The sequence below is a fragment of the Anas acuta genome, chromosome 14 (genome assembly GCF_963932015.1).
Source record: "Anas acuta chromosome 14, bAnaAcu1.1, whole genome shotgun sequence".
NCBI lineage: Eukaryota > Metazoa > Chordata > Aves > Anseriformes > Anatidae > Anas > Anas acuta.
In genome coordinates, this window is record NC_088992.1 from 19,638,639 (window position 1) to 19,666,599 (window position 27,961).

The following is a 27,961-nucleotide window of genomic DNA, read 5'->3' on the forward strand; positions in this document are numbered from 1 at the left end:
CAAGGCAATATCCAAACTTCAAAAGGAGCCAAAGCATGCTGAAGTGTTACATTCTTTCCAGAATATGTTGTCAATTATTGAACTTCAGTGCAAGTGCTCCTGGACCAGGCTGGCTCTGGAACTATTTGGATGATCTCACTTGCTCCTGGAAATCACAAAATCTGGGGTAAAACTAGACACCACAGGTGGCTCTCCTGTGAGCAAACAGGTGAATGAATCCTTGCGCACCTGCCACTGTTTAACCAATAATCCCCTAATGGATTACAGCAAGCAATTGTCTGTTCTGACAGTACTTGATGGGTAAAGAGTATTAATGAAGTTCTTGAAAAATAGTTGAAGCAGCTTAAAACAAATTCAACAAGAAGAATCCGAAGAAATGCCTGACCATGCTGCATCAAGTTTGTCATGTTATACTCCTAGACCTCCCACTTAGCCCCCCCCAACCCTTTTTCAGTTGTCAGGTTTTTATTTAACCTCACACAGAGCAGCAGCATTTTGAAAACCCAGAGAAGTATCTCCTTCCCAGGCCTGCATCACTAGATCTGTGACATCACTGCTGCCTCTGTTGAATATGAGATATGGCATTTAATAACGCTTAAATAAATGAGTCTTGTTCTCGCCCATATTCAAAATTTAATTTCACGTTTTCTGTTAACAGAATGTATTACAGAAAAATATCCCCAATTTATAACACACTAATGATCACAACCAGTGCCAAGAATAAATGCCCAAATTATACCATGTAATTATGACATAAATGTGACAAATTTATGTGAATCCTGTCACACAGTTTGTCAGTGAAAATAGGGTTATATCCTATACAAACCCACTCTTAGTGGGATTTTCCTGACTGTTTACACCAGTAAACATCAGAACATCCCCTTTCACATATTTATCACCACCAAGAAGGGATTCCCATCTCTAGGATTCCAATATACACAGCCTAAACTGGTTCCCAAGAGGCCAGTCCACTTCTCAAATCCTAACTGCTACTGGATCAACAATTAAGTAATTTCACATCTACTCTGAAATCTAGACAAAAATTACCAATATAGAATTAGGTTTGTAATGACAGTTTGTAATGCTGGATTTACTGTGTCAGTGCAGGCCCTTCAAACATTGTTAAAGATGGTACAAGGGGAGAATTCTTCAGAAGCTGTTTTCTTACTGCTCGGTTGAAAACCATCCTCATCCTACAAATAGTTATAATCCTTCTGAAGGTTTTCTGCATTTTTCATTTATTTATACCACTACCACACTTAACCTTCTTTATTTATAACTTAATCTAAGCACAATGGTGGGAACAAAATGACAAAATACGATGCACAGCAGCTCTAATTTAATAGGTCAAGACAGATACAAAACAAGAGCAAATCAGACTCCCTGCACAGCAAGGAGCAAAAATTAAAGGAAAATATCAACTACAGCAGAAGCTCTTGAAAAAGTCTCTTCTTCCCAAGTATTTTTAGGAATTAATGCTATTGTATGCAAGACAGACTGAGTTTGTTTGACCTGATTCTCCACAGAATAACAGAACACTATCCCAAACTGACAAAGCCTACTCATCTTAAAAATGCTTTTCATCTACTTGTCACACCTAGAATGAGTAAACACGTAACTGCTGACAGCTGTTTCTGAAACAGGTCAGGTACAGACAGTTTCTCTTTTTTATCTTACACTGTCATTTGTCCTTGCTCTTGTGTGTGGATTTTCTAAACAGCACAAATGAAAAGATGTAGAAATAGAAACTCATTTTAAAAAGCACCAGACTGTCAGAGTAGCTTCTGCACTATTTAGAACCTATAAGAACTTAACACATCCTTCTAACTAGGAGGCAATAGACAATGTTGGCAGAAGTCTTTTTTTGGGGGGAGAGGTGGGGGGGAAAGGGGTGTCACCCTAAAATCATTGGTTTAATCATAACTCTGTGAGTTATGCACAGAAGTGCTTTATACAAATTAGTATTACACAAAAACCAATTATGCTTGGGCAATTTTACTGAAGTAGTTACTCTTTTGAAATAGAGCAGTCCAGTTACCGTGCTATCCAAGCAATACCACACAACACAATGCTGGAGGCCCATGCATTCAAATGGCTTATATTAATCACATTCTCTTTTCCACAAGTTCAGTCAACAGTATCGTTTACGATGAATTGTAAAAGTCAAGATATAATGAGCTATGTAGTCAGAAAATCCAATTTTATCTCAGCAAGGCCTGTCTGTAACACAAGGGTAGGCCTAATCCAGCCTTAACACAAACAAAGCTGAAACACTATATAAACCAGGATAAACATGAAGACTTGGAGGTCTATAGGTGGAAAATGCTACAAAAAGAACTAAATTTAGTTCTTCAGACACAAGATCAAACATGCTCAGTTATTACAGCTGGTTGACTTTTTTTTAATGTATGGTTTAGTGAAAACCTGTTTTAACCCATTCATGGGAATGCCTCCTTCAAATACTTACTTGCAAAAAGGAAGGACAGAGCAGTTGGTCTGTTTCAAACTATTTCCCCCTGCTTTTACATGTTGTTTTAGAAGGTCTTGAGTATTTTTGTCTTTAAATTTAACTAATAGCCTTTTCTGTAGGGGAAAACTATTTGGCTAGAACTTACTGTAAGTAGAACTAAACAACGGAGAACTAGAAAGAAATTGTGAATTTTGTTTAACACAAGTATTTCCTTTAAATCTTACCTTCTTTAAATTTTATATTAGATTCTAGTCACAAATTTTTATCTTCCTAGTAGACTACAACGATTATTATGCAAGTTACATGTACATGCTACTTACCCAACATTTCTTTCTTTAATTTTTCATTCCGTTCTTCAATTTGCCTAGGTAATCGCTGTGGAGAGGAAGAAAAATTGGAATCAGATCCACACTTTCAATAATACTATAGTTTAAGCTTATGTAATTTTCATACACATACCAAGGATATACAGTTTACAGCTTAAAAAAAATCCTTACTTCAAATCAACACTTATCTTATTTTGGAAACCTGTCATTCATTCTATGACATCAATTCATATAAGCAGTAAGTCATAACTTGCAAATGCAAGTTTCATATAGGCATGAATTTTTACTACTGAGAAACAAATCTGATCTGTTTGCCTGGTATTTTGACTGAAAAGTTACTGAATTTAAGAGATTTACAATTAATGTACATTTTAGCCTTATCTCCTCTGATGCACACATTAAATACGTTTAAGAGAGGTCAGAGGAATTAATCAAACACAGAATAACATCTATGACACCTGCTCCCACTGGCGTGCTGCTTCAGGTAAATCCACAATGAAAACATGAAGATCTACATACAAGTATTTTATCAGAAGATCACTGAATTGCAGGTTGTAGTTTAATATGCAGCACCTTATTATGCAATGTTGGCATCGCATAACAACGAGTAAAGAGTATTACAAATGGGTAGGGAACTCCCAACAAGTTCATCCTGAGCAAGGTACTAGTCCAAGGAACAGTTCATTTATTTATTTTTCTCTCCTCAAAACCGAGGAAGTTAAGATTTGTGCACCATCACAGATAAAGTAGATAAAAGCTTCTCATGTTTCTAATGAGCATTACATAACTGCACAGCATTCCTATAATTTGAGATCCCCATTTACACCTAAACCAGCTGTGACTCATCTTCCATCTTTATACAGTGTTTTATTCAATGATTGTAATCACCATTTAGAATTATAATTTTATATTTACTACAACTAAGTTTACAATTTCATCATTTATGTATTTACTTTTCATAAGTTAAGTATTATATTAAAACAATATATTGTGAATGAGAGGTTTGTTTTTTTTTTTATACCTTTTTCATATTTTCAGAAGCAACTATTTCCATTTTTTATACCATACTTATTACTATACAATCCTGGCAGGTCAGAATGCAGTTACATTCTAACTGTGCTGTTTCTTCTCATGAAGGTCACTGTAGATAAGGCAGACTTGCTGTAATGGTGCTATCAGTAAATTAATTACAGTCACAAATCATGGTAACAGGTGTGCAATTCATTCCTTATACATCTCACTTGTGATAATTGGCTTCTGAACATAGTTAAAGAATTTAATTTCCCAATCTTGTTCCTTCCTGTATTTTATAGCTCCAGTCCTCACAGAGCATCAAGAGTTTGTCATTCTGATATCATTGCTACAGAGAAATAAGGTGTTCTCCTCTGGAGGGAAAAAACCAGAACAAAACACAGAAATAATGTGCTGCCAAGACTGACTATTCTTGTTCAAAGCAGTATATACACTGATGAACACAGCTAAATACATTCATATTCTACACTGATGGGGAAGAGAGGTGGTATACCCCCATAAGAACTGAAAAATGAACACTAAGGAGTACAATGCACATACACATGGATGGATAAGTCTGAAACCAGACCAGACCCAGTATCACCAGTGAGCCAGATTTAATTAGCCCAGTCAGACCTTATCTGACTCCTGCTGACTCAGGGGGCTTATTAAGTTGGGTGCAGATCTGGACCTAAGCTGCCTGCATGAAACATGTGTGGATATCCCCAGGCTCCAAATTTGGTTTGCACTGTGGCTGTCACATCTGCTGAGTCTTGGATTATTTAATATACACACAGTCTCTCATTTGGAGATAGAGCTTTAGCAGGAAATAAAGGCACAAATAACTTGATTTGGAATACATGTTCCATGTTTTGGAAGTCTGAATAGTCCTAGTCCACAGACTCAGCACTTCTCACACCAGGAACATACCTGCAAGGCTATGTATCTATAGAAAGGTATCCATAAACACAACTATTTATTTGGTGTCTACAATACTTTTCTCAAAGTACAGCTTCTTTTGGTAAATAAGTTTATCTGGTCTGCCACTCCCTCAGAAACTGTGCCGAAGCTAAACTTCAGCAAACACCTGCATAAAAACTTAACGATTGATACCACATAATTAAACACTTTCCAGGAAAGGATCAATAGGGATTATTTGACCACAAAACGCTGTAATTTCCAACTGTTTAATTTGACATTGAGGATGTCAAAAGTAACTGAAGTGTGTAACAGGGGGCTTTAAAATCAAAACATTAGCACTGTACTCCTGAAATACAAACTATACTGAAGTTTTAGAGCAATTTAAAAATCAAGAATCAAAGAACTACTGTGTATTTAGTTCTTTTTTATAACTATCATTTAATAGGATTATGACATTCCCTAAAGCAGCACGTGAAATATTTTCAACAAATGGGAAGAAGAAAGATTGCAAATTAGCCTCATTCACTGTTAGAGCCAGATTCTCTTGATGTATCATTTTCATTACCAGTGGGGGCACAGAAGTGCTGTACTATTTCTGCAAAGAGCACTGCACTTTACATTACAACAAAGCAGAGCCTCTAAGTCCCCCTGTGTATTATAGACATGCTAACTACATACGTGGAATCTGGACTTGTTTTTTGTTATAGAATTTAGATATTACGGATATTTTTAAAAGTGTAGGACTGGCTTTGTTAGTATTTCATTAACAGATTTTCAAGAGGTGAGATTTAAGCCGCAATCTCATAAGACTGCTTCTACCCTGAAACTTGACAAAGAACAGGATCAACTCAGAGCAGAATGCCCTACAACCCACTGCAGTGTAAATTCAGGGCATTTTGTACAAAGTGTTCTGCACCACATGTGAGCCTAAAGTCTCTGCCTAGTAAAAGGAGGTTAAGGAGCAAAAGGCACGTGTATCAGTCAGTGTTTGTACTTCCTAGCTACAAAAATTAAGAATTACTGATCATTCTAAAACATTTCTGAAAGACAGCCAGAAAGAAGCAGCATTTTTTATGATCCTTTCCTAGAACAAGTCTCCAGTGGTAACTGAGCACTGGCACTTTTATGAGATTATTAGAGGCAAACTAACTGAAGGAAGATTGTGGTATTATAAGAGATATAAAAGAGACAATACCTATATTTTTAGGGAGTTCTGATCAGCCAAAATATAAGTATTTGAAATGCTTCACACTTTAAACCAACTACTGACAGTGTTCCCAAGTCTTAATCTGTGGAGTCCTGACTAGTGGTTCATAACAAGTTGTCTGATCTATCACAGTCACTCTTTGTATGGAGAGCTGCTGAAATGCACTAACGACTACTTTACTAAATAACAATAGGCCTCTTTCTGGATCTAGGCTAATGCTAAAAGGCTAAAAGCTACAAAAACCAAATCCTGTCATTTCGTTTGGAAACATCAGCACGCTCCTTGGCTGAATTCCTGGATCAAATAAGCCACTGTCTCAGCTAAAAGACTATAAATGAGGCCAATACAAATAATCTTTTCTAGACTATGATAGATGCATCGCATTCACTATCCATGCAGTAATGATGTTTGACAAGCTCATCATTTATCAAACCATTGTCGTGCATGCAACAAGCATCAGGGGGTTGTTTCACAGTACGGTAAACTGACCTTATCACTGGGTGCTGCCAGAAGTGATGGCCCCAATTCCTGCACTGCCCTGACCACATTTTCTTTCCTTCTCACTAGTAATTGCAGTAGATCTGAGTCTGCATTTGCCAGCAGAAAGCCATGGTTATATAAAACTATTCACTTTGGCGGTTATTGGTTGCTGGCTTTTCTTTCCTCGTAGATAGTTGGTTTTCCTTTTGGCATATTATACATATAAAAATAACCAGCTATCCATGTAGGGTCAGTCATGAACTTGTACTAGCACTAGCACAAGGAAAGCAACTGGACAGCTTTTAAAGCAGCTGGCAGTTCATGGGTTTATCTGTTCTTACCCTTAACACTAACAGGAGTTACATGGTTAAGCAGAATATTTTTCTGCCATAAGTGCAATTGATCCAGTCCCAAAGGAAGTAATTTTAGGCAAGCCTTCTTGTCTAATACGCTATTAAAGCAGTTTTTAATGTGCCAGTACAACACCATAGTGGGGGGGACGAGGGAGAAAGAAATTAGAAAATAAAACTGAAATCACTACTAATAGTTTATCCACATGGAAATTAAAATAATTAAACAAACCTTGCAAATACATTTCTTCATTAACACAAAGTTGCTTTAGAGATAATTTTGTTAATTTCTAATTTTTTATTTTTAAGGGAGTAGAATAGGTTGCATGTTCACTGATATGAAGCTGAACTTAAAATAACGATGCCCTCTGAAAATTTAACAACCTATTAGAAGAAGTCAAGTACTGTCATATGGATTTGCACGCTTAATTGTGCATTATGTTTTAAAATTGCATCCATTTATCTTAAAAGGGAAGAGATAGTTCGGTTGTTTTCCCTGCAGAAGATGGTCAGCTCTTTCCAGACTCTCTAGTGCTTGCAAGTCATTCACCCACTGTGACCTGAGACTCCCACTTTGACATAAAATGACCACTACTGTACGTTTGATAGCAGCTACCTTCCATTAGCATGTTCCTCCAAAACCACATGTTGTCTAGCTGCATACCTACCACATTTCAACACAGCCTCTTTTCAAAAAGAAGAACAACAAACAGTGTACACAGAGAGCTTTGTGCACGAAACCAAATTGCCCTTCTTGCTATACCAACTCTTGCAGAAAGACCCTTTGAACTTATCAAAATCACAGCTGTTTTCCATACCAAGCATTAGCATACTAAGTATCACTAGAAAAATCCCTTCCTGCTTGTATTTTACACAAAGTTATTTGAAACCTCAAATGAGCAGGCGGCAGCAGAAACTTTAAGTCACCACTGAGTAGGGATTATTTATATGATAGACTAGAATTTCAAGACATCCTAGAGGTTTACCTTTGTTCATCCAAGCTGCCATATCCTAAAGTCCAAGGTAACTTTAAAGCATTTTAATATACTTCCAGAGATATGACAATGTTTCTTCAAGAAGCCTTTAATACAGAGAAGTATTTGTAATGTTGTCTGAAAATGGATACTGGAACATAGTACTGCAGAATTTGTGTGTTTGGGAACAAAAACGTAATTTAATCAGAAAAGAGTGCTGTTTGCAACTACAAAGTTCCACCTTCTTCACATGGAAGACTAAGTTTTTGAAAATTAATAGCAGACTTCAGTCACATAATTCAGACAGCTACAAACAGATCTTGTCTACGCTATTCTCTTAATCAAGTCATCAAAAAGTATCTATTTTATAATTATGCCATAAAGGCATTCGACTGCAAATTCACTAATCAGAAAAATAATTCTACTAAAAGAAAAATTGACTCCCACTAATTAAATAGCTAGCAAGAACTGATTATGGGGTACTTGTATTCTGATTTCCAAATTGCAGATCCTTATTGAAGTGATGGCTACTAAAATGCAGCAGTGGCTCACTAACAGAGTCAGCACTGTACAGGTTCTGACCTAAGCAATCTTTTCTAGTGCATGTATAAGTACAATTAAAAATCTTAAGCAAAATTTCAATGTTTAGTAGAAATTTATCAGAAATTTATTTGTATTTGAAAAAGCATGTATTGAAATACCTTTGTTTGAAAAAAGTTAATGCATTTAAACAGTTCCAAGATATTCCTGGTAGAGAATCAAACTAGAAGAACTGTGATGTATTATTAATCGATAAGTTGTGTGGGAGGTGACTGCGCACGCACACATATGTATTGTGGGGGACATAGGGTAGGTTATTCAACAGGTGAAGATGTAGTTTACAGAACATACATTTACTTCCACTCATTTTATAAAGGTTAAAAGAGGACTATGCTTCATGGACCTAAGTGTTGTCATTACATTTCATGTAATCTTTCTTATGTATAGCCAGAGGAGAAAACCAGTATACTTTTTGATTCAAAGTTATCATCACTGTGTATGAAGCAGCTTGCATAAAGAGCTTTAAATATTTAGACTAGGAAAAGAAAGACCTTGTTTTAAAGTTGTGCCAAAGTACACTGAAAAGGCTTACCATGCAAGCTTCTCTGGCCTGATGAACTGAGGGGTCTTTTTCTAGGACTGCTTTATAATCCTCCAGAGCTTCATCTAGTTTTTCTGTTTTTTCATATAGTTCTGCTCTCCTCAGTAAAGCTCTAATATAGTTAGGATCTAATTCCACTGCTGGAAAATAAGAACACAACACAGTATTTTACTTCAAACGTTTTTATACCCCCTCAAATAAATTCTTAAGCCTGTATTAAAGTCTTAATGTTAATAGATGTTTTAACGCAGCTTAGAATCAGAGTCACATTTTAAGAGAATTTAGGGAGGCACCCTTTACACCCACCTATGGAGGTCTAACGCAATTGACCATAGATCATAGACATTAGATGAAATATCACTATATAGAAGAAAGCTCTATTTGTGCATTAGAAATCATGTGGCACTTCAGAAACATGAAGAATCCATAACATTTTTCAGTTTTTGCATATATAATAAGTCTATATTATTAGATTACACCTAAAGTTAAATGTACCTAAAGATATACATAGTAGGGAAACCAAGTATTTCCTTGCTTATCTCACTGCAAGCTGAGACTAACTCCAGAACAACTACTGGTGTTCTTCTGAATATCTCTAAAAAAATCAAACAGTTAAAATTGGGTTGGGAAGCCACAAAAGTTTATACCAGCTCTACAAATCACCACAGAGGCATTCAGACTGAATTTAATCTTTTCTTCTCCTTATACCCTTGGCAATTGTGAGCATGTTTACTGGTGCAGTTAGGATTGAATGCTGAACTGAACAGTAGCCTGTGCAAGGTAATTTCTCAAGGATTTCTTCATCCATTTTTCATCACATGAAAAGGAAATACAAAAACCTGCCCATTTTTTAATTGCTAACCCATTAAAATTGTTCTCAGGACAGCTAAACCCCAGATTAGGTAAATATTCTAGTTTATTTATTCTGGAAGGAAAAAGAGAACCCTACAATCAGCAAGTTGCAGGTTAATGTGAATTGCTTGGCTGTGCGCTAAGATTTGCATTGCAGTTTGTAAAAAATAAAAAACATCCCTGGGCAGTGTCAAATGATGGTTAGTTTAAGTCTCACTGCAGTAAAACAGACCTGTTCCCTTTTAGCCACCAAGAAATTACCAGGAGTGTTTTTCAAAATGCACCACCACCAAAACAAGGCAAAACTCCACAGTAACAGAGGTCAGCTAGATTTTGTTACCTTCAAGATTCCTTTTATAACATACAAACTGAGATTTACTGTACAAGCACCACTGGCACTCAGCCATTGGATTAGTTTTTTGGTTGGTAACTTTGGACATTTTTCCCCAGCTGTCATGTGCAGTTTAAGAAATACTTGAGCATGGGTGAATGGGTAGAAGAAATAAAGCAATACATGGCTGAAATGATTTTACTAGAAGTTGCAAAGATAAAACTATGCAAGACAAAAACATGAGAGCATAATCCCTTGTGACCAAGCAAAAGCCTTGCATGAGGACTTGATAGTGCTTTTAATTCTGTGAGGCCCCACACGTCTTTGGAATCTCAAATTAAACCAAGATTTGGCGGGAATAGCAGGTGGAAATATGTTTAAAATAGTAGGTATAAGGAAACAGCTTCCATAAAATATTTCATTTTTTTGAAAAAAAAAGTACCAATAGCAGTCTTATTGTCACAGGAGAACAGAAAGTAGATTATTATAAGCAGTAAGTTTACCAGACATTTTACAAAACATATAGTTTTAGATTCACGTGTCTTTCACTATAGCCTTTCTATAAATTCTTCATATAGAAATGCCCAAAGTTACAGCTCTGTAGTAAAGCACTAACTGCTTAATTTATCCACGAAAGATCTGGCAGAAGAGTGATGCACAGGAAAAAAGAGTCATACCTTTGCTACAGTCACTTAGGGCAGCTTCTGTCTTGTCCTAGAACACAGAACATATAAGAAAATTGTATGTCATATTTCTTGGGAAACAGCTTGTTTACAATTGCAAGCAAAAAGGTTTGTCTGTCATTCCAAGGAATAGGGATGTTCATGTAATCGAGGCTTTTCATACCACTGCTTCTGATTTAAAGCCCTTTATCAGCGATTAGCTTCCTCTCTCTGAAAGCTGCCAGTGTTCAGATTGCACGGCTGCCCCACTAATCAGTCTGCACTGAACAGACAACAGCAAGCGACTGTCAAAAGGCTGAGTCACATCTGCAGGCCTTGGCTGAACCAAGCTACAGCTTTCCTACATTTGTCAATTAATTAAGGGGTTGGAATAGACAGTTCCCAGGACTCCCAGATAAATTCCTGTCTGTAAGAACAAAGACATTTGGAAAGCACATACGATACTGCCTTTAGCACTAATATAGGCATTGTCCCTTGCAGAGGAAGCTGAGACTGCCAGGAGTGGTAGGGACAAGATGTTAGTGTGCTCAGACAACCACAGTTAGAGGATGAGAGTCAGGTAATCTGCTTATAAAGATAAAAAAAAAAAAAAAAAAGAATGCTGAGACAGAGATCCTGTTTTCATCTAAACTAAAAGGGCTTCAAGAAAAAAAAAAGAAAACAAGAAAAAGGCTGTTCTGTGCCTGTATTGTTGATTGACGCAGTAGTATTCATAAGGGTAGTTCCTGCATTTCTATACCCCAGGAACTATTTTCTTCTCCATTAAACGGAAGCTGCCTCACAGAAGAATGCCAGACAAGCTTTCATGGTAGTGCAAAGCAAATGGGTGATGGAAGTATAGAAGAAAAAATACTTAATGGGGGAAGTTAAAAATGTGGATCTATTTTCAGCGTAAGGTATGGGTCTGTGAGGTTCTACTATCTATACAGGTGATACAGTAGTTTGTGCACAGTTTTTATTATCCTGTGCTCATCTGGGAAATATTGCATTGTTTTCCTAGCTAACATCTGGATTATGAAGAGCTTTTTCAGGTTACAGCTTTCATATTTGAAAGGTTTCAACATCTGCTATTGCAGAATTCCATTTTTTCCTTGCCTGTTCAATTTAGTATCCCAAGAGTGAATTCTAGTTGAGCAAGAATTTATTTATACCTAAATATGGCTGCAAAGTACACTTACAGACAGAGCTGCATCTGCATCAATACTGGAGGAAAAACACGAGGAAGTTCACTTTGCAGGAAGATAAAATAAGCATAGGAGTTACTATGCTATTTTTCCATAATAATATAAAAACCAAAGCAAAAAGAGGGAGTAATTTTTCTTCAACTCTTATTTTCACTTATTTAGAAAGAAGAGGTAATTTAGCACCATGTTTATAGCCCGAAAAGACAGTATTGAAAGTATGATAATAAGCAAGATAGAAAAGCTATATAAGTGTCTTAGACAACTAAATATAGACACTCAATGGCTGTGAGCCAGAAAAGTATTACTGAATGCTTGTTGATAGGTCCTCCTAGCTCCTGTTGTGGTCAAATAGTAGAATGTGTGAGCTGTATGAAATACACATACTAGCCGTATACTACTATGACTGTACAAGATCAAACAGGCATAAAGGTTCTCCTCTCACTCCTCCTGTTATATGGCAGTCCAGCGACTTATTTGTAAAGATGAGATTCTCAATTCTTTAAAATCAATTATTAGCTTGTAAGTTAAACTGTTGGCTTTCCATTGTGCTTACAGTACATTTCAGATTCTGGTAACATGTGGGCATCTGTCCCTGGACATGGAATAGAAAGTAGATAAGAGACAGCTGTAGCCATTCTCTTGGGACAGTGCCCTATTACACAGGGTCCATGCTGCTATATAGCAACTGTGAAGGAAGCACGCTAACTGAATTAATAGTCATAGGAAGCCCTACTTATGCCTGAAAGCATCAAACCAATTATTTGAAGACAAGTCTGACTATCCAGGTTTAAAAAAAAAAAAAGATAAAAAAACTCGATTTAAAAACAAATACTACCTACTTACATTTCTAGACAATCTAATACATGGGTCTGTATACATTAAACATGCTTTAACACATCTGTTCCACATGAACTTTGAATTTATTTGAAAGAAAACAAAACAATCAGTGTTTTAAATATAATGCAGCAAAGCGACTTTGAACAGCTGCTCCAATTGCAACTTTCAGTTTTGAATTAATCCTCAGTAATCAAGTGTACCAGTATTTCTGCTGGAAGCACGAGAGAATATACAAGCAACAAAGCCTGCAAACAGTTTAATACTTTTCCCCTCCTTTATGCATCCTTAATGACTTCATAATTTCCTTTGACGTATAAACAATACTTGTCATTTCATAAAACAAAGATATTCACCTGCTTCATTTTTGCAGCAGCTCTGTTTGAAAATAAAACAGCCCTATCTTTCTGGAAGCAGGCTGGACAAATCTGCAGAGCCTTTGTATATGAGTCTTCTGCCTCTCCATAGTCTGCAGATGCAATAGGGAAAAGAAACAACAACAACAAAAAAAACAGATCATTTATTTCAAATGCCAGTATGGTCAATGAATCATATGGCTAGAATTTCTTTGGAAACCTTTCTCAATATATGATGCAGTATTTAAACTAGTAATCAGAATCAGCTGCTTTCTGACAAAGTACACTACTGACTACTACTTGTATCAATGACAACCAATTATTTTTTAAAATCACCACCCTCATAGGAGCAGAAAAGCAGTCCTGTGCTTAGCATAACTACTGCAGCATGCTGTGCATTAATTCTCACACCCGAATTTGTTTCATCCTTTTTGTTCAGAGCTTTAGGGTTTGAATCTTTTCAGCTGAAATGTATCCTTGATCTGAAAGGAAACGCATCTTGGGACATGTTACTGCACCAATACCTGCCCACAGCAGCTAGGGAAATCTCATTTGTCAGAGTATCTTTCAAGGACTGACTTAAAGGTCAGTCACCACAAACGTATCAATTGGCACCTGAAGGTCATCCATCTTCATGTCTGATCTAAAGCACAGACCAGCGATAAAGCACATGAGATGATTAAGTTGTTTTCCAATAATGGTAGAGTCAAAGAATGAAAAGGCCCTATAGTGATCCTGAACAATGCCCTACCAGCTGACAAATGCATTCTCCTCAAAACAGAGCAATTCTTTCTGCATACTAGTCAGTGACCGACCAGACAGGTGCTTAAAAAGTCGTTCATTTCCAATGCTTTGACAGGCATCAGCAGCACAGGCACACTGAACACATCTGCCAAAGAATTTGTAAGGAAAAGGCTATGGATAAGATCTCAAAAGATGACTGAGCCAATACTACAGGCTTGCTACTTCCATAGTCCCAGCAGCTCCTTCCTGCCTGCTCTGACACTTGCCTGAATTGGTAAACCAGCAATCTTGGTCTCTTAGAGATCTCCAGCAGGAAGATCACTGTCTGGTTATCAGGATATGCTTCTGGGAAGCAGAAGTTACGCATTTGTGTAACCCTGTTGACTGAGGTAAGCATTAATGTACATTTCCTTATTTCTTTGAAAATCCTCTAACCATCAGAACGTTACATGAATGGTAGGGGTCAAAAATCCCTTCTCCCTTCATGTGCTTTAACTAAAATCATTGGTATTATTATTTACTGGAGACATGTTGTTACAGATTAACTATGTTAACAACATATCCAGTTCCAGTGTAAGCTAGAAGTTTGCACACCTCTAGATTTTTTTTTTTAAAAATATGTATCTATATATTGATCTATGTATCTATGTATATATGTGTACATCTCCACACATAGAAAAATATACACACATGTATGCATAGAGATGCTTGCATGTATATATACATATACACACACACGATATAGTGTATATATAGAGATATACACACATACAGTGTACAAAGAAAGAAAAGGGCCAGTGGATACAAAGAAACATACAAAGGTACAAAGCTATGAGAGTCATTGAGACACTCAGCCTCCATCAATTTTAAGCAATTGCATTAGCAGAACTCAATCTGGTGGAAGCCTTTTTTTGCTTAGAAGAAAAAACCCTGGCACTTGGAATGCAGTCAATTCTGTATCACGTTCTTGGATTTAAACACAGCTTTCATGAGAAACCTGCTTTAGCAATCCAAGATTTTGTGATTTAAACTTATCTCTTAAGGAAGTCTCTCTTTCTGTTCCCTAGAGCTGGGTGAAAGATATAGGTAACTTTGAACGATGATAGGTGTGAGGTCTTCCTAGAGGTTTTCTGCAATATCACTATAATGGTAAAGTATTAATTTGAGATTCTCTAACTTGCACACGATATTAAAAGATTATCAACACACCTCCTTTCTTGAACTGCTCATTTCCTTTCTCCTTCAGTGTTGTGCTCTCCTTTCTTCGTTTCTACAAAAGAAGGGACAACGTCTCAAAGTATTTAATTGAAATGAACAAGTAGGTCAGCTGTAGTTCCAGATACGCTATGAATGGAAATCAGAATAGTATATAACCTGAAGAATTTTAACTAGTACCAAGATCACTTGCTTGCATTTATTGTGGCATGATATGCTTTATAGATCCATAAAACACTGGAGTATACTAATGAGGCAGTTAAAAAGCTCTAGTTCATTAACAACACTATGCACAAAGAGCATTCATATTGAATTATATTGTTTAAACTAGTATGCTAGCATTTTAGCTGTTTGCTTGCTTCTTAATTCCTTTTCAATTCAACTGAATTCAGTGTAGCTCAACTATGTAACATACATGTTAGATGTAAAGTCTCAAAACATTTGCTTGAAATAATTCTACCTCAGAAATTCAGTTACTTCCAGAGATGTACAAAGCACATTGAGCTTACTGAATTAGAAGCAGGTCCATGGATAATAGTGCCCTGAAAGATTTCTTATGCAGATTGAATAAGCCATCAGAGCCTGAGACAGGAAGATTGTTCTGCTACACAGTGAAAATTGCACATGCTAAGAAGAGTTGTATTCTCATCCATGAATATATTAACCATACTCTTGGCACAAGCAAAGTTGACATGAACGCTCTTAGTCTCTGACACTGAAAATACAGGATGTCATAAAGCCATCTCTTACAAAGGAAGCCTTCCACATGTAGACATACCTCACAGAAGGAAAAACAAAGCACTATAAGACAATATCAACAAGCAGCAATGCTCTTGTTCATGAATCATTTCTATGGTTAAAAAAACCTAATTTGACTGTTGACTTCGCCCCCAAAACATGCATGCATAAAGGACTTAAATGAAGGTGGCTATAAATTACAGATCACTGAGCAATTAAAAAGCCAACACTAGAAAAAGGAACAGTTTCCTTTCCTGCAGATTCTGTAAATCAAGGATTAATGCAATTATCAATATCACACAGAACATCTCCTTGGAAACAGCTAAATATAGTACCATGGAGCACTGCACCATCTCACTGCTATGCCAAGTAACTGACAAACAATACAGGATCAGAGGTTCTCTCCTCTTACTTTTATTGCTTTTGGAAAGTAGTTCACTTGACCACTGTTACCATCTTCATAATAACAGATCACAGTGCTCCAAAAGCTAGGCTTGAGAGAAGTGGCATTTGGTGGTCACACACGCAACTACACACTAAAATCTCATCTGACCCTTTTGATATGTGATTGGATCACTCATTTCCCCCCCCCCCATCTCCTATTAATACTCATTGTTCCTCACATTAAAAAAAAAAAAAAAAACAACACATGGTGGACAAAATACATCACTACTTAGAAATCTGCTTTCCTCCTGGGTGCAATGCTAGATCCACACTGGTCCTTCCACAATGTCACTTGCACCAGCACACACGAGCCAGTCAGTGGTTTCTGACTATGAGCATAGGAACGAATTTGAGCACCTACAGCACCAACGGCATTAAAAGCACACGTTCATTGTATATATGTGGGATTTGGCTGCTCAGCACAGGGAATAAACAGCTACATTTGAAAGCTGCACCCAAACGTGGGAAACGCTCGACAGAACTACTCCAGCAAGGTCACTGCTATGCACTCATTTGTCCCTCCACAGAAATACCTTTTTAAAAGATCCTGAATGCACATTGAGTAGAAATTTCCACAACAGAGGTAGCTTTCACACCAGTGAACAGCACAGAGCAGGTTTAGAGATTATGACCTTAATGGAAAAGCAGAGAGATTTAGAGACAATCCTCATCCAAGATAAGAAACGCTTGAAACACCAGCCCTACTGACTTCATTGCTCATGACCTATTTAGAGTTGGCCTTTAAGTTCTATTAACTGATTCACTGTTGTTTAAGGTCAGGTTGTGTACAATGTAACAAAATATTTTTTCCTATGAGAACTACAGCATGGTTATGGTACTCCTGATGCAGAAATCCTAAAAATCAAGGGATACTGGATGAAAAGCTTTACTTGCATTAGCATTTGGACAATTATCAGTTGGAGTTGATGATCCTTATGGGTCCCTTCCAACTCGGGATATTCTATGACTTTCTTTCATTTTATTAAAAATACTACAAAAGAGTTTATGCTTATCCCAGTCAAGTATTAAATCCTAAGAATTGCTTTGAAGCAAGGAGGCTTCGAGAGACTAACCTTAAAGAAAAAGGAATTAAGTTTTGAATCATGGGATTCCTTCTCTGACAGTCAAGAAGGTTGTGAGCTAGAGTCTCAGCAGCACAGATGACCAAGGTATGGCCACATTTGCTGGGGAAACATGGGCAAACAGAAGTCCTGAGCAATTGAGGAGCTTAAGGGCTGTCACACTGGGAAGCTGATTCATTCAATTCTCCTCACCTGAAAGCCTCCTCTTTGGTATCTCCTCTTGTTCACAAATCCAGCTTCACAAGCTAGAAGGGCAGTCACAGAACTGTTACAGAACTTAGCCACAGAACTGTTACAGCCATACAAATGTCAGCGAGTGTCTCACAGTCACTTTGACTATTTGCCCAGAAGTGTTGTCTAAGTGTGTCTCAGCAGCTCTGGTAAGAAAACCTTATATGGCTTTGCAGCTTACTCAGCTCCCTGGAAAGCAGCTATGCAAGCAATGCAGTCCTGCTTCAAAACCAGCATTTCTGCTGCAACTTCACCAACATCTTCATATTCCTGTATTACATGTTTCAGGCTGTCACTTAACTTCCAGACTGTACAAGTTTTCATTGTGTTTTCAAAAAAGGTGAAGACTGCGGAATACCTCATGCATCGTTCTTTATTTGCACTGGGAGCGTGACCCATTGGTGATATGTGGTAGCTGACTATCATTCCCTAAAAGCAAATGCACAGGATGTCAAAGCATACATGTTAGAAGTCACAGCCTAAATGCACTAGCCTCTAAAGCACACAATGTATTTGTAAGAGAAATAGATGATGTGTTCCTGCATATGTATGCATTTCTTTAACTGAAAGTCACAATACAAAAGCAGCAGAAAGATGACTATTCTGGATTAATTTACATTTAACTTGATTTGAAATTTACATTTAATTTGAATGGATTCTTGGAGTGTGTGCTGCTCAAATTAATGCTGTTATAATCTTCTATTCAAATTCAGAATTAAAAGAAATAAAGCACCTTTAGAAAATATAACCTCTTTGTTCAGTATGCTGCATTTCCAGCTTTGATAGACTGGTCATCGGTTTGCTGTGATCATATCAGCCCAGAGAGGAAAAAATTGCAAGTGACTTGTCCTTGGGACAAATTTTGCACAATGTCATTTCAGTGTCCCCACCCATTCATTTTTCAGCAAAAGATTTAAGTAGCTGCAGGGCAGGCTACCCATTCCTTGGTGAGGGAAGTAGGTCAGACTGAACTCCTTGAATGTTCTGCCTCAGGAACAAAGATCTTGACCCACTACATTCCCATAGGCTTCTCACATACAAGCATGGGGTCAGGCACAACTTCCCCAACTTACACTCCATTAAGATCCTCTGCCATTCAAAAGATGTGAAACCTTTTGTATTGCTTTTTTCAAATTTGAAGATGACAAATTCCAAGTGGCAGTCATTAATTTTTAATGTACATTTTCTTTTTTTAACCATGAGGAAAAATAACTATATTTAACTAAAAGCATAGTTTTTAAATGATCTGATTATAAAGGTTCACAGATTTGGATACTGAATTACAATCATCCGTATTCTGAAGAAATTAGGATCTTGACCTAAATCCACCTGGCAAGCAAGAGGTGCAGAGAATCAAGGCCTGATCTGAAGTAATGAGAAAAAGACAGCTTGGTCTTCTGACAATAAAGTACAACAATTCCAAAAAAAAAAAAAAAAAAAAAAGAACAGAGCATCATCAAATACAGTCCTTTTGCTTCATCTTCTCTGCCAAAAAGCTCACAGTTAAATAAATTAAAGCATTATTCAAGTATTAGGGAGAGAGCAACCTACACATTTTTGCTGTTTACTTTGGAAGGAACCAACATAACAGTGCTGGCAATGAAATTCCTAAATATAGCTGGTGAGAGCTGGAGGTTGAATACCCACAGTTTGTAATGCTTCCTAGCACGCTTTCTCTGGCTGTTCCTATGCATTTTATTTGCTCAATTGATTTAACTTTGCAAGGGAACTGTTCCTGGCTCCAGTTTTGCGAAGAGCAGCAAGCATACTCTTTCTCCTCTCCCAAGCTATTTATACAAGGTGACAATGTACATCTGCATCTTGTAAACCCTTATGTATGGGCATCCAGCAGCAGTCATTTGAAGTTACTGGGGTTCAAAGGATCTGTGGAAGCAAGCAATTTAAACAGATAAGGAATATACTTTTCAGCTTCAAATACCACTTCTAGTTACAAGCCATCTATTAGCAGTCATCTGCTTCCCCCTGCAGTTTTGTGAAGCTATTGCTGTATCATATTCATTTAAGGAACTTCAATTTAGGTTGTATTCACTCAAAAATCTTTTTTCAAAACTGGTTAGAGCTGTCACTTGAAAACTATACCAAATCTGTTCTCTCTGCTCAAGAGGTAGAGTAATTGGAATTGCTAGACTGCCCAATTCCTGCTCATCGTAACTTCATGGTAAAGATAGATTTAGTCTTTCTGTTGCCAATCACTACTTCCTCCTGAAACTGTAAGCAGCACTTACAGAAACAATAGGGCACATCCACTAGCAGCAGTCACTTTAAGCTAGCGTGCCAGACTGAAACCTGTGCCTATTCCTGAGTGCCAGCCTGTCATTACTGCTCAAGGCAACAGTCTCCGGCAGAAGAGTGAAGCTGACCACTTAATCCATCACCATGAGTCAAAACCTTTAGTCATGCATAAGCCTCTCAGTTTTCTAAACCAAAAGGTCTTGATTCTACAGTATCAGCAACTTCCAGAGAAATGCAAAATGGAATACAAGCATAAAAACAGCAGCACTGCAAGAAAACCAAAGGTACAATTTTTCACTCTATTAAATTGCCATCCAAAGACTTTTTTAAGTTTATAAATGCAACTGTGCAACTGAAACTATCAATCTCATAGGGAGACCTATAACTGCAGACTTTATACCCAGGTTCTTCTCACCAGCACTTGGAATTAACTACTCTAGCAGATACAAATAGACTTTTCAGATATGCTTTAACTCAGAAAACAAAACAGGATGTTTTGTTCCATTTTTAATATCATCAGACAGGGTCATTTTAGTCCAGCAATCAGTCTTTTACTCTGATTTGACCAAAGCAACAACATACCTAGTGTTACTGCTGTACTGTATACAGGATTCAGGTTACTAAAGTAGGTTATCTTAATAGGGGAATCACCTTTAATTACATTTCCACACAATTGCATTATGACCCCTTCAAAACCCAATTATCTTGCAAGTTTTATTGCTATGCAAAATAATTTTGAATGCTGATTAGAAGTGTTAACAAGTACTGTACAGTCAGTTGCATTGTCTCATATTAATTATCTGGTTTGGGTCCAACCAGGTCATTCTTCCTGAAAAGTTCAAAGACCATCTCTAAGTGACCAACACCATCTGCTCCACATTACAATGTACTTGTTTGGATCTTCTCTTCCACTTTGTAGCTTACCTTTTATTTTGTAACTACTGCAGATACAACAGCTGAATTTTCACAGCCAAGGTTACTATACTGTATTGGGCAGATACCTGGAACTAGGAAAACATCAAATACTGAAACGAATGATTTTACTCAAGAAGCTATCTCAGAAGAAATCCCAGATCAGTTCTTCAGCCCCTGAAAAAGCAAGTTCTATACAAAAGCTACAACTTATGGAAGAGCAATGGGATCAACTTGAGGCGCAGGGAAGAAAAGGGTGAAGAGGCAAGCAGTTTAAAGGAAATTTCTTGATGAGGACAGATCTTCTCTAAGACATCCTAGAATTTCTGGGAAAAAAAAAAAAGATTTACTGTTTAGACCAGAACTGAATATATCTCATGTATAACTTAAAGAAAATATATATATATTTCTCAAAGGTTGGTTTTACTTGATTTGTACAGAGTTGCTAACAACACTAATGAAGAAACTGCTCTGCTAGAGCTGTGCTCCTCATCTTGCTGACTTTTCCTGAAGTTTAAATAGCAGATGAGCATGGTAAGACAGCTGTAGCTCTAATGCACATGCAACAGCCCAAAGAAGGCAAGTGCTTTTGAGGAATATTACATATTTATTACAGGCCTTACAGCAGCTAGAAAGGAGTGTTCTATATCCATGAGAGCTTACTAGGCCAGGTGCTTAAGTCTTTGCCAGACAAAGCCCAAAGAACAAGCAACATCTGTCACAATGGAAGAGCGTGAGGGATTCAGAACGCTGCTGCTGGATACACTCATAATTAGTGGGTCCTCCAGAAGAGGACCAGGTCAGACTGAAAAAATTACCAAGTAACAGCTGCTGGGTGTCCTCTGATTAATCCTGCAGACTAGGCCAATGTCAAAGCCATCACTGTCAATGGCAACTAACCAGAAAATCTGTCTGTAATGCATCAAAAGCAATTTACTGCTCAGTGCCTCTGCTGAGAAAGCAATAAGCATACTTAAATAAAATCTTATAAAACAGAATTTCATTTCAGGCTGTATAATGCTTAAAAAGCTCAGACTTGCAAGTCCAAGCAAGTAACCCAACTCCGTTCTAAGCTACTTCTGCTTTTTAAGAAATTTTCTTTCAGGTTCATGTGTTAATAAACTCTTTTCTTCCTGTTTTTATTTTACTTCATTGTGCAGAAGAAACTTATGTCATCCTACTGCTTCCCTGGAAATAATTTTTATTACTTAAAAATCAGAATTCTCACTATAGAGTGCTCTTGAAACATAATTCAGAGAAAATACACAGCTACTTGCTCCTAATCTTTGATCTCCTCAGCAGCTTCTGCATAGGTGAAAATTTTTACTCAGGGCTGCTACTGTGCTACACAAAGGATGTGCATAAATGCAGTGCAAGTACTAAAATCTGTTCCCACATCTCCAGAATAGTCTTTTTCTACAGCCTAGTTATATGACAACATTATTAGAAGTACCAATTTATTAAAACTGCTCAAAAACAGCATATTTAGTTAAAAAAACTACAGAGATATATATACTCCATAATTTGATTTGAGCAGGGCTAACATCCAGCTCTTGTTATTACAAGTATTTTGATTATGTATTTTACGGTTGGTGTTGCAACCACAGTTGACACAACTTTCTCTTGGTTGGGCAAGTATTCTAATCAAAGAAAATCCATCTACTCTGTACGTAAATGCCATCATGAGACTTCAGCTTGATGCCGACTCCCAGCAGCATTGCCTGTGATCTAAAAATACAGACTTTCTTCCATCTAAATCAGTCCCTATAACTGGTTCACTGCGCATTCACAGAGAGGTGTGCTGGCACAATGAGGGAGGCAGCAGGGGTTCAGATCAAGGACTGCCAAAGCAGCAAACAGAACTGCTGCTGAGCGTATTGTCACAACCTAGTAATACTATCAAATAAACAACTTCTGAATATTTCTGCCTCATTTTCTCCAGCTGCAAAAAAATCATGTTGCCCTTCTTCTCAAGAAAATCTTTGAGTAATTTGTGGTTAAAAATATTTGAAAAAATTTAATAAATAGATTTGCAGCAGCTGCCTGCAGACCATAACAGAAGTATTTTTTTTCTTAGAACCTGCATCATTTAACAGATTTTCCTTATAACCAAAATATAGGTTTCACTTCCTAAAATAAAATAATTTTAAACAACTCTAAGTATTATACATGTAAAGAAAACTAAGAGTGGAAATTCAGGAAATGATCTATCCCCATGTTTTTTCTAAACAGAAAATATACAGTGATGTCAAGTAAGAGTGTGCTAAGAGATTACTTCAGTAGTTGTAACACCTGCTGCAAACTTCTAATTTATCTCTCATTTCCGGATTTCTCAAGCTGTACTTGTAACAGATACCAACAATATATTGTTGCAGAAAAAAAAAAAGATGTATTTTAAAGACTGCTTACATACTTTACTCAGAAATCTCCCTAAGGAACATAATGTTCACACTACAAACATTGCTGATCTAATAGCTATGGTGATGCTACAAGATGGATTCTCTCAAATTCATTAGGTGTAATTGTAAACCAAGCTAGAGGGCATAACCTCTCAATGCCGCTGAAAATAAAAATTAGATATCTTGCAGAAGGATATCTGCAGCTGCTAATACTTTCTCTAAAGAAATCTCTCCAGCTTTAAATGATTTTGTAATTCCACAGCATCTTTCAATGGAGAATATAACAAAGAATGTAATTACTCAACATTCTTTTGCTTATGTTACAGAGTGCAAAAATTACTGTGAGAACTTAAATGATTACCTAGTGATACAACAAAAACAAGGAAAGCACAAAAGCTATGACACTACATTTCCAGACCTGTTTCTCTTTCTGGTGCTTAAAACTGACATAGTTTTCACCCTGAAAGTTTAGCATTTTGTCTATGAATCTCTCAGACTGCCTTTAAGCCTCATCAAGACATATGCTCACAATAACCCTTGCCACACCAGCAATAAATACAGGTAAGAAAAAGGGACTTTTTAATCTAAACCAGAAAAGTTGCAAGGGCAACATGATAAACTGTATCTGGAGAGTGTCTGCTTATAGTGTTCTCCCTTCCTGATCCTCCATACAAGAAAAAAAGACATTGACTTCCTGAATAGAGTCCAGTAGAAGGCCCCCAGAACAGTCAGGACACTAGAGACATGACCAAAGCAGTCTGCCTGTGAGAACTGAGTCCCATCCAGGCTTAGGAAAAGGTGTTGCAGGGAGACCTGGCTGCTAGAGAAAATGGAGACAGACTCCTCCTGTAGGCATGCAGAAAAAACAAACAGACATGTCCAGGGGTCACAAGCTGCAAAAAAGTAAATTCTAATTAGATACAAAGAAAAAAAAAAACACCATGATTGGTTAAACACTGGAACAGAGGCCTGTAGAGCCTGTGCAATCTCCAGGCTGGGAGATGTCAGCACCATTCTGGGTAGCCTGATCGAGCTGATCCAACTTCCAGCAGGGGTTACCACTAAATAATCTTCACAGGCCCTTTTGAGGCAAAGTACGTACCAAAAAAAAAAAAAAAAAAGATTTTTTTCTAATTCTTCATTATTAAATCTCAAAGCATTACACCCAGTAAGCATTATTATGCCCATTTCACAGATGTCAAAACTGAGTGAGAGACTGAGATAAAGTAATTTCCACAATGTCAACCAAAAGAGATGTATTATTCTCAGTTTCATTCTTATTTCAAAAAGACTGTGTACTATGTTCCTCTCCTCCATGAGTTCCATAGTTTTCCCACCACATGGAACTTTTACATTGACATCACATGCCTTTTACCTTCACCAATGCATTTGGGTCAGAAAGCCCACCCTATCAGCAAGGGAGCTATCTGAGCCACAGCTCGATTAAGTTTCCCTATACTTGCTTGTAGAAAGAATTTAGTTTTCGGTTGCCTGTGTGATCTTAGCTCTGTATATTTCTGCTCACCATTCTCTATTTACATGAACTGACAGTAAGACCACGGTATAGTCAAGTTACTGCCTAGCCCCTCGCTCTTTCCAAGTTTTTTGGGGGCAACATACAGACATCTGTTATTTACTTACATAACATAGACAGGGATAGTCAACAGTTAATAGTGGCACAGCTTTATTAAGTGAGTTGAATAAGAAAGGACCAGCCTTCCTGTACAAAAGAAGTACCAAGCCCCTATACATTCACTGACACATTCATATTTTATGCACTTAAACAATATGACACTTCATTTCTTCTTTTCCTGATTTTGATAGCCCACGTCCATTACCATTGGTAATGATGATTTAGGAGTTTCTGAAACAAGCCATTCAGTACACTATCTTCCCCTGTGAAGTAATGTTTTCTGGAGATGGAGCCTACCCTCTCATTCCTTGCTCAACTCTCTCCATCCCTCATTATAATCAATTATGCAATGCTATCTATGATCCAAGCTGTGCACCTACTTCCAGTAAGGACTCTATCCCCCTTATAGAAATAAGACCACAGAATGGTTTGGGGTGGAAGTGACCTTGAGGAGCACCAAATTCCACCCCCCTGTCACAGCAGGGACACCTCCCACCACACCTTGAGTTGCCCCAAGGCCCCATCCAGCCTGGCCTTGAGCACTGCCAGGAATGGGGTAGCCACAGCTTCTCTGGGCAGCCTGGGATAGAAACTATTTTCTTTCTCATGTCCAGCCTAAACCTATCCTCTCTTAGTTCTAAGCCTTTACCCCTTGTTCTATCCCTACATTTTCTGATAAAAGTTCCTCTCCAGCTTTCCTATAGGCCCTCTTTAGGTACTCTCTCCCTAGAGGCTTTACATTCATGTCTATAGGACTATAAAATGAAGTTTGCTGAAGTCTTCCCCTCACCTGAAATTACAATGGGGGAAAAGGTGGAGTTCTGACCTAATTGCCAATAAATATATGAGTATTTTTCATCAATATGTCAGTTATTAGTATAATTAACTGCTCATCTGGGTAATGCAATCAGGTTTTAAGGGGCTGGATAAGGTTTTGGTTTAGTATTTTTACTTCCTCACCATTCACAAATTCAAGTTGCAAGAAGTTTTTTTAATCTAATTATATGATGACCATAATACCCTAGAACCTTGAAAGCTAATGGCTATCAAGTAACACCACTGACTAAGGGTCACAACAACTGGTTCACACAGACTTACTGTGGCATAGACACTTTCAGAGGCTGCTGAACAAACCCTCAAGCCTATTTCATTATTTCTCACAAGCTCACACAGCCTGTTACCCAAGCATTTTGCCCAACATTGAAAACAACCAAAAACAGTTAAAGCATTTTGTTTAAAGCCTCAATAATCTATAGGGATAAATTTCAACATTAATCCCAAAACACTAATACACCAACTAGCCTTTCAGATATCAAAAGTATCTGAAACCCCTCCCTCCCTGAGTTTTTGGAAAGCATTCTGCAGATAATCTGGGGAAAACAAATAATGCACAACTCAACAATGTGAAACAGGGAAAATTTTGTTTCTTATAAACTGTCTTAAGTCACAGCAACCTTACACACTGGTGAAAGTAGATAAAAACCTGCGACAGAATGTGATGATTAGCAGCAGTAAGCAAACCTAACAAAATAATAGGTACCAAAAAGAAATTGGGAACACTAACATTAGTCACATACAAGAGTTTTAAAGGTCCATTTTCATGCTGGTCACAGACCATTCAGAGAAGTGACACTGAAAAGGTATCTTCTTATATTCAATGTGGGTACTTTGAATTACCTGTTTTTCTTCCTCTGGCATATCTTTTTCTAGTTCCAGTAAGTATTCTTCATCTAGTTCTGTCTGCTTCCTTGTACTACTCTCGTCACTCTGTATATTCCCTTCATCATCCAGTACAGGTTCTTTCACCTCAAAGGAGTCATGACAGTCATGGAAACACTCATCTGCTATCGTGGGATCTTTGGTTGAAGATGCTGCATAGCCACTTCCCATATTTTGGGGATTGTGGATATCTTTAGGGCCAGAAGCCAAAGAGCTGGTGCTCTGCGATGCCTTCTGATCAGAAAGCTTTAAGTGACCAAGTAATTCTTCAGGTGGGCTTCCATCTTTAAACTGTTCCATGTCAGAGTCCTTGGAAAGGTTAGATTTTTAGAAACGAGAAAGAAATCACCCTAAGTACACCCAATACAGCAAACAAGTACCTAGAATGCTTATAAACGCACCTAAAGAACCGAGCTATTAACAGATGACATCCCATATGACAACCCATAGCCCCTCTAGGGGAGGACACCAGCAGACATCCCTCCCAGCCGCCACACAGCTGAGGGGGGCACCGCGCTGCCGCCACACCCCCGTTAAGCCCCAAGCCCAGGCCCGCCCAGGCCCCGGCCGTCCGGCAGCAGGACCCCACCGCGCCCACCTGCAGCCCGGGGGCCCGGCCACCCCCACGGCCACCCCCACGGCCACCCCGGCACGGCCTGCACCGGGCACGGCCGCCCCCAGGCCCCGACCTGTGCCTTCTCTTCCGGCTTCCTCCGCACCCGCCTCACCTCGCGGGGCGCTTCCTGCCTCTGGGCCAGCCAACAGAAAGGGGGCGGTGCGCGCGGGGCTTACTGGGGCTTGGAGTCGCTACGGGCTGACGGGGTCTCGGCTTCTGAGGTTTGCTGGGATTTGTAGTTCTCGGGACGCAGAGGGCGGTGCCGGCCCGCGGGCCCGCCGGCGGGAGCGGAGGGCAGGGGAGGGGAGGGAGCCCTTAGGCTGGGGGGTGAGAGGGGGCGTTACAGCCCCGAGAGCCCTGGGTAATGCCGTGTAGAGCCTGAGTCAGAGCTCCGTCAGGGCCCTGGCCGTGGTGAGGCCACAAATAAGGCCTGGGGGAGGGCTGGAGGGAAATAGGGAGGGCCCGGTGGGTGGGCAGCAAGAGGGCTCGGGTACTGGCCCCAAGGATGCTGGTCCTATTGCCCGCGCCCTCAGGACAGCTGTGTGGCATGTCACGGCTGTACCGCCTGCAGGGCACCCGGAACTGGTTGGCTGCGTGAGGCACTTGAGGTTTATTTATCTTTTATTCCAGTAGCATGTGGAAAACAAATTCTGTGTAACTAAGCACTGGAATAAAGCCCTCTGTCACTTTGCTTTGCATCCAGTCATTCCGTACCACACAAGTGTTGCACCTCAAACTTAGAAACAAAACTGAATTTTCTACAAGTTTTGACTTAGGGAAAAGTATGTGAGGCAGCGCCTTTTTATTGAAAATCGCTGTGCCAAGCCATGAGGCAGTCGGCATGTATAATGAGGC

The 27,961-nt window shown here is 38.4% G+C and overlaps 1 protein-coding gene across 7 annotated transcripts in view; it reads right to left on the reverse strand.

Annotated features, from left to right (window-relative positions):
* Positions 1-27,483, reverse strand: part of TTC1 (tetratricopeptide repeat domain 1) — a 32,915-nt gene extending 5,432 nt beyond the window's left edge. For 2 of the 7 annotated variants that reach the window (XM_068698215.1, XM_068698219.1), the window contains exons 1-7: positions 27,089-27,238; positions 26,449-26,799; positions 15,074-15,134; positions 13,121-13,233; positions 10,741-10,777; positions 8,872-9,020; positions 2,791-2,845 (exon numbers count right to left, since the gene is read on the reverse strand). In XM_068698215.1, the coding sequence (XP_068554316.1) occupies positions 2,791-2,845; positions 8,872-9,020; positions 10,741-10,777; positions 13,121-13,233; positions 15,074-15,134; positions 26,449-26,790 (757 nt within the window). In that variant the 5' untranslated portion in view covers positions 26,791-26,799; positions 27,089-27,238. Of the gene's footprint in view, positions 1-610; positions 1,194-2,790; positions 2,846-8,871; positions 9,021-10,740; positions 10,778-13,120; positions 13,234-15,073; positions 15,135-26,448; positions 26,800-26,891; positions 27,064-27,088 lie in introns of those variants that run through there. The other 5 variants (XM_068698220.1, XM_068698218.1, XM_068698216.1 and 2 more) reach the window with 5 other exon arrangements.
* Between the last annotated feature and the right edge of the window lie 478 nt (positions 27,484-27,961).